Raw genomic sequence first — 6,421 nt, forward strand, 5'->3', positions numbered from 1 at the left:
TTTTGAGGTAAACGAACAGAATAGGCAGCCCAACGCATGGGAGCAAACGGACCAATGTTCGTTTTCAGTCCGCTTTCCACTCATTCCCGGCCCAACTTTGGGTTGTGTCTGAGGTCAAGCAGACACTCGCGGACGGGCACAACGCGTACCCTTGTCCTCCCCTGGCCCGCCCATCGGGGGCACATGCGTCCTTATATTCCCCTGTCCCTACTCCACCGGCACCCCGACCCAACCCCCTTCTCGTCCCTAGCCGCCACCGCCGCCATTTTTCTCGCCTGTGTCGCTCTCCAGCACGGCCAGGCGCTCGCCCCCTACCCTTGTCGTAGCTCCGTTTTCTCGACACCCCGAGCCGTGCAACCCAGGCGCTTGATTTTAGGGCATCTGGCGGCCGGATTTGGAGCAGATCCGACAGGATTTGAGCTCACCCTGCTGCCAGAGGCCGAGTCGTGCCATGGATTGGCCAGGTACCAGACCGCACAGCCCCGGCAATGCCCCCATGACACATGCAGGTATTGACTCCACCTCTAGCCGTTTGGATCTACCCCGTCGCCGGTTCGCCGGCAAATACACGAACAACCGTCGTCCGGGCTCGGTGCTGGCTCAGAGGCTCGTCGGCGCACCTTTGCCGCTCGTAAAGTGTGACTACTGTCCACGCAAGGTCGTGCGCCGCGTGTCTACAACGCCGGAACATCTCGGAAGGGTGTTCATCAAGTGCAAAAACAATAGGGTATGTGCTAGTTTAGCTTTGGTTGTGCTCCCGGATTTGGTGCATATTGCTTATACTCAAATTTTTATTGTGTAAGAAGGATGCAACTTTTGGTATTGGAAAGAAGAATACATTGATCTATTGATAAAACGAATTTGATAGATGTCCGTGCACTTGCTGCTAGAATAGAGGCTAGAGATGAGACTAGATGCGTTAAAACAAAGTCTACTTCTTTAGACTCAAAAAGAAAGAAGCACGCAAAATCGAGAATCCGCAGATGAACAATGAAGCATCAAGAAGATACTAATCCAGCTTGCGGGAGCAGTTATGGAAGTTGAATATCTTTTAAAATGTCTTTTTGTGGTTTTTGTTTTTTTGTCTTATTATTCTACTAAAGATTTGGTAAATATACCTCAATGTATCAAAAAAATCGCTGATGAAAATAATAAGAAATGCGGCAAAAAAAATGCTGACGAGATACGGCCAAGATACGGCCACGCGTTGAGTGCATAGCCGACGCATCCCGAAATTCGGACAAACGCCATTTCATTGCCATCTCAAATGAACAAAATTCGGATAAAACAGAGTCAGTTTGGGGTTGTAAGTTGGAGTTGCCCCCACTTCAGGTACTCAACCCTGCCCGTGTCTTTGTTGCTCGAACCTTGCTGTGTGTACGATGGATTCCTGTCCAGCACTAGTACGATGGATTCATGTACAATCATAGGTAATTCAGTTTGTGAGCCATAATATTTAGACATGATTTGCTCTTTGGTCGTGCTTGTTGGACGAAAAAGCATCGTACGCAGAGCAGTTTCGACTTTCGTTGTTGCTCCAAACCTCACTCCATGAACTTCCGAGGCAATTCCAGTTTTCGGGTTGAGGCTGGTCATAGTGAGGAGTAACTTATACTAGTGTCATCCATATGACATTAGTCTAAGTTACTACCTATATAGTGCAAAGTAAGGCTGCTGCCAATGGATCGGTGCTTAGATGAGGTGCTAAGCATATTAAATAGCTTAGCAACCAAACTCCCCAATGCATATGTGCTTAGCTTCTTGTAGCTAAGCTCTCTTCATTTAATTAGTCCAAGGATCTTTTGTAGTATATAAACGTTGTGGCATATTTGTGCTACGTATTAAGCAAATAATATCCCTTGAGAAAAACACATGGAAATATAGTTGACTTGAGTCCATACATAAAGTGCCAATAAGACATTATGAAAATACATGAAATTACACCTATAATTAATGATGCTTAAAATAAATGATGATAATAATCTATTTTGGCCCAAACTTTTTCCAAATATGCTCTACCAAATCAGTTTTGAGTGCTCTATGAGTCCCACGATCTCGGATTCTTGCATCCCTTTGTAGCACCTGGGCGAATACCGGTATGTCGCCGTGTGTGAATACTGATGGTAGAACAATGGATGTACCCGCCTCCTTGTTCAAATCAAGAATATCAGCAGCCGCTTCTTTTTCATCCTCGACTACCATATTGTGAAGAATGATGCAAGCTATCATGACCTTCTGGATATCACCCCGGTCATACAAACGTGCAGGACAACGCAAGATAGAGAATTGACCCTGCAAAACACCAAAAGCACGTTCCACATCCTTCCTTGCCCCTTCCTGATGTGCAGCAAACAACTTGTGCTTCTCTGTTTGTGGCATCGATATTGTCTTCACAAAAGCTGCCCATTCTGGGTATATCCCATATACAAGGTAATAACCATGTTGATATTCCTTCTCATTTACAAAAAAGTTCACTCGAGGAGCTTGGCCTTTCAACTGCTTGATAAACAGTGGTGATTGATTTAGCACATTGATGTCATTATTTGACCCAGCAATACCAAAGTAGGAATGCCATATCCGGAGATCTTGCGAAGCAACTGCCTCCAAAATAAGACTAGGCCACCCTTTATCACCACGAGTAAATTGGCCCTTTCATGCAATAGGACATTTTTCCCAACGCCAATGCATACAATCCAGGCTTCCTAACATGCCAGGAAACCCACGACCTTCGCCAATGCAGATTAAGCGCTCTGTATCTTCAGTGTTGGGGCTTCGCAAATACTCTGCAGCATAGGTATCAATCACTCCTTGAACAAAGTTCTTCAAGCAATCAACTGCGGTAGTCTCGCCAATCTTGAGATATTCATCAAGACTATCTGCAGGTGTGCCATAAGCCAATTGGCGTATTGCCGCCGGGCACTTTTGCAGTGGAGAGAGCCCTTCACGGTTAAGCGCATCTGTCCTTGTGGTGAAGTATGGAGACCACTCACCTAGCGCATTGACGATGCGAAGAAAGAGAGGTCGTCTCATCCTGAATCTTCTCCGAAATTTTTTGGCGCGGTAGAGAGGATTGTCGCAGAAGTAATCTCGTACAAGCTGTTGATGTGCTTCTTCATGCGGTCTACTCACGTATATCCTCGGACCACTCCTGCTAAGTGATCTTGCTTGAAGAGCCTCAAGTGTTCCCTTCAACTCCACAGCAATCTCCTCGGCGAAGGAGTCTAGCATGTCCTCCACGGCTAGGAATTCATCAAGTGTGTATAACTCTGTTGGATATGTAGTGTTTCTGGCATCACTATCATGTTGTTGATCTGTATCATCAGGATCATCTGGTGGATGGTTATACATAGGCCTGAAACATGTAACAAACAAGACAACAATTGTACACATCAGAATAAGATCGAACAAGTTAAGTGACAAACTTCTCGTGATAAAAACAGAATTGCGTTTGATTTTGCTTCATCTACTAAAAACAGAGTAATTATGTACAACCTAATCTTATTCTGTTTGAACCAATTTCTCATAGAACTTCAAATCCGTGTACAACATCTGAAACTTCAGATCAATAGATCCTTATGCATTTCCATCAGATCAATAAAACTCAGTTTGGTTCTGTCAAAAAATTATTGCCTGATAATTCGTATGAGTAGATAGCAATACCTTGAAATTACTTGTTGGTTCTAAACTGAATTGAACTCAGTTTGATCCTATATAAAAGAATTGCTACAGACGTATCTAGATGTAGTATAATCAACTACGTCCCTTCCAACTACAAGTAACTCCAAACTAAACTGAATTGAACCATTTGTGTATCATGAGCTGAACTAGTACGTTCTAAAATCAATCAGATTGTGGCTGGCCGGCGGAGCTAGTTCTGTAGTATCCTGATACAAGCTAGTGTTCATTGTATCAATGCTGATACTATTGTCATACTAAATTCCTTCAATTGCCTAAAACAAAATCAACTAGTAGTACATTCTGTAAGATTTTTTAGATGGGCAATGTACAAAAGAAATCATGGACTGTAGTTTTTATGACAAAGTTGCAGGAATCTGGGACTAGGCCATGCCGTTGAGATCACATACTATTTATATCAGACTCAATTCTGCATGGTTCAGACTTCAGACTATCAATTATTTATGGTTCAGATGATATGCTATTCAGATTAGAGTCTCGATGCTATGGTTCAGTCTATCAATTACATATGGTTCAAACAATCAATTAGCAAGAAGCAGAGAAAAAACCCATCTAAGCATGGACAGGAGAGAGCAAGCACAGGGTGAAATTGAACGTTTTGAAACAAACTAGCAGATCTACTTTTGTGAAAAGAATTAATTACCTTTGAGCCGTCTGTGAGTGGCCGGAGGAGCTCCCGGCTGCGGCGAACTGAACTTGTGGCGCCAGTGACGAACTAAACTGAACTGGACGGTCCATGCAGGCTCGAGGGTCCGCCGGAGCTTCAACGACCAGGTGGAACGACGGCTGACGCGGCGATTGAGAGGCATGGCAGCACCGCACGGTGAGGACGAAGTGGCTGCGCTGGGGCGGCAGCGCACGGCGAGGAGGAAGAGGAGGCGAAGGCGCCGCTCGGTCGCTGGGAAAAAGGGGATAAAAACAAAAAGGCTCGGTCGCGGCCGGCGTATCCCTTAATGCCGGAGGGCGCGACGGCGTTGGAGATCCCCACCGACCGGCCGGCCTTCTACGAGTGTTTCAAGTCCTTTGGTGTCCCCGCGGCCGCGACCGCGTTCCGCCTGGTGACTCCGCCGACGGAGACACGCGCGTCCCGCCCAGAACGCATCACCATCTACATGCCTCCTCCCCCTCCCGAGATGGTCTACTTCGCCAAGCGCTTCGCGTACGCCTACATCGCCCCGGCGACGGCCCCGTCCCGCGCCGACCCGGGCGCCTTCATCCGCCGGGTCTTCCGCACCCTGGCGCTCGAGCTCCCGCAGAGCTTCGAGCTCCTGCCGCCCGGCCACGGCGCCGACGCGACGGTGCGCTTCCGCACGCCCGACGACCGGGAGGCGGCCATGCGCCGGCAGCCGTTCGAGCTCGACGGCGCCACCGTGAAGCTGGTGCGCGAGGGGGAGACCAGCAACTGCTCCCGCACCAGGAACGACTACGTCGCCCACGTCGCGCTGCACGACTACCCCGTCGAGCAGCGCACACAGAAGGAGATCGGCGCCAACTGCGGCAGGTTCGGGTTCGTCCGCGAGATCGACCCGGCCTGCTTCGCGGCGCCCGACCTCGCCACCGTCCGCGTGGTCCTCCAGCTCGAGGACCCTCGAGAGATCCCCCGCCACGTCCGGATCAGGTACCATGGTGGCTCCACCAGCGTCGTCCCCGTCGAGATCGTCAGGCTTTGGGACCACGCACACTCCTCCGACGCCCATGGACAGTACGTTCCTCTCTTCCAGGCCCCGACCGCGGTGGCTTGACAGATACTCCTATATAGGATCATCGGTTGGTTTGGTTGTTTGCTGCATGAATTTGGCATTCCCAATCCTAGCAGCAAGCAGGTAGTAGTACTAGTATTTACGCAGGTCTAAGTTCTAAATTAGAGCCGTAGGCAGCCGACAGTAATGTCAGTCAGTTCTCCTCTCCGTAGTTATATTAACTATGCCAGTGCATCTGTTTAAGCCTAGTACATGTATGAAGTTTAATTAAGATTTTGCTTACATCCTGACGAGTTACCTTTTCGACTATTTATTCCATGGGTGCGGTGTTATATTGACTCTCTGAAGTGCTTTTATCTCACCCTTTCTCAATGTTGAGGACCAGCATGTTTACAGAGCCAAAACTGTTGAGTAAAACAACAGAGTGTTTTGCACGGTGGGGTGATAGTGTTGCAGCCGTCGGTTCTGGCAGTGGGCGTACCGAGTGTGTTGCGGGTCCTGTTGCTCTGTTTTTCCTCTGTTCTTGTTGGCCTGTGTGTCCATTACATCAAGCAGCAGCAGCACGTACCGAGTCCACCAAAACAAGCGAGAGAGCAAAGAAGGCGGCCAACAGAAACAAACTGGTTTACTAAATCCGACCATAAAAGTGGAAGCATGGCGGGAGCAGTCTTGAGAGTGAGTGTAAAGCATTTGTTGTACAGTATAATATTGGTGCAGGGTGCATTGCATATCGTACACTGTAACAACTAGAGTATATTTATTTGTTTGAAAAAGGCAGTAAAGGATGTCCAAGCCATTGTTACTTCCGATGAACTTACGCAGTTGCTTGTTCTTCAGGCAGAGCTTATCCAGTTACACAGATGCTCCTTATTGCCTGTTTTAACCGACTGAAATTCAGATTGTGGCGGGAGAGAATCACAAATTCAGTCAGAATGCAATGCCATGGTCGTATGAAGGAATCCAGTGACCAAGATAGATTTTCTGTAGCTCACCAAGTAGCTGACAAATATATTGGAGTTCCCAGT

At 47.7% G+C, this 6,421-nt stretch overlaps 1 protein-coding gene across 1 annotated transcript; it reads left to right on the plus strand.

Moving 5' to 3' along the window:
• Positions 1–4,481: 4,481 nt before the first annotated feature.
• Positions 4,482–6,104, plus strand: LOC147973428 (uncharacterized). Its single transcript, XM_087524997.1, has one exon. It carries the CDS (start codon positions 4,650–4,652, stop codon positions 5,436–5,438), a length of 789 nt encoding a protein of 262 aa, XP_087381123.1. The 5' UTR covers positions 4,482–4,649; the 3' UTR covers positions 5,439–6,104.
• The last annotated feature ends 317 nt before the right edge of the window (positions 6,105–6,421 follow it).

Source organism: Triticum urartu, chromosome 5A, assembly GCF_056163025.1.
Source record: "Triticum urartu cultivar PI428250 chromosome 5A, HENAU_Tu73, whole genome shotgun sequence".
In the NCBI taxonomy this organism is placed as follows: Eukaryota; Viridiplantae; Streptophyta; class Magnoliopsida; order Poales; family Poaceae; genus Triticum; species Triticum urartu.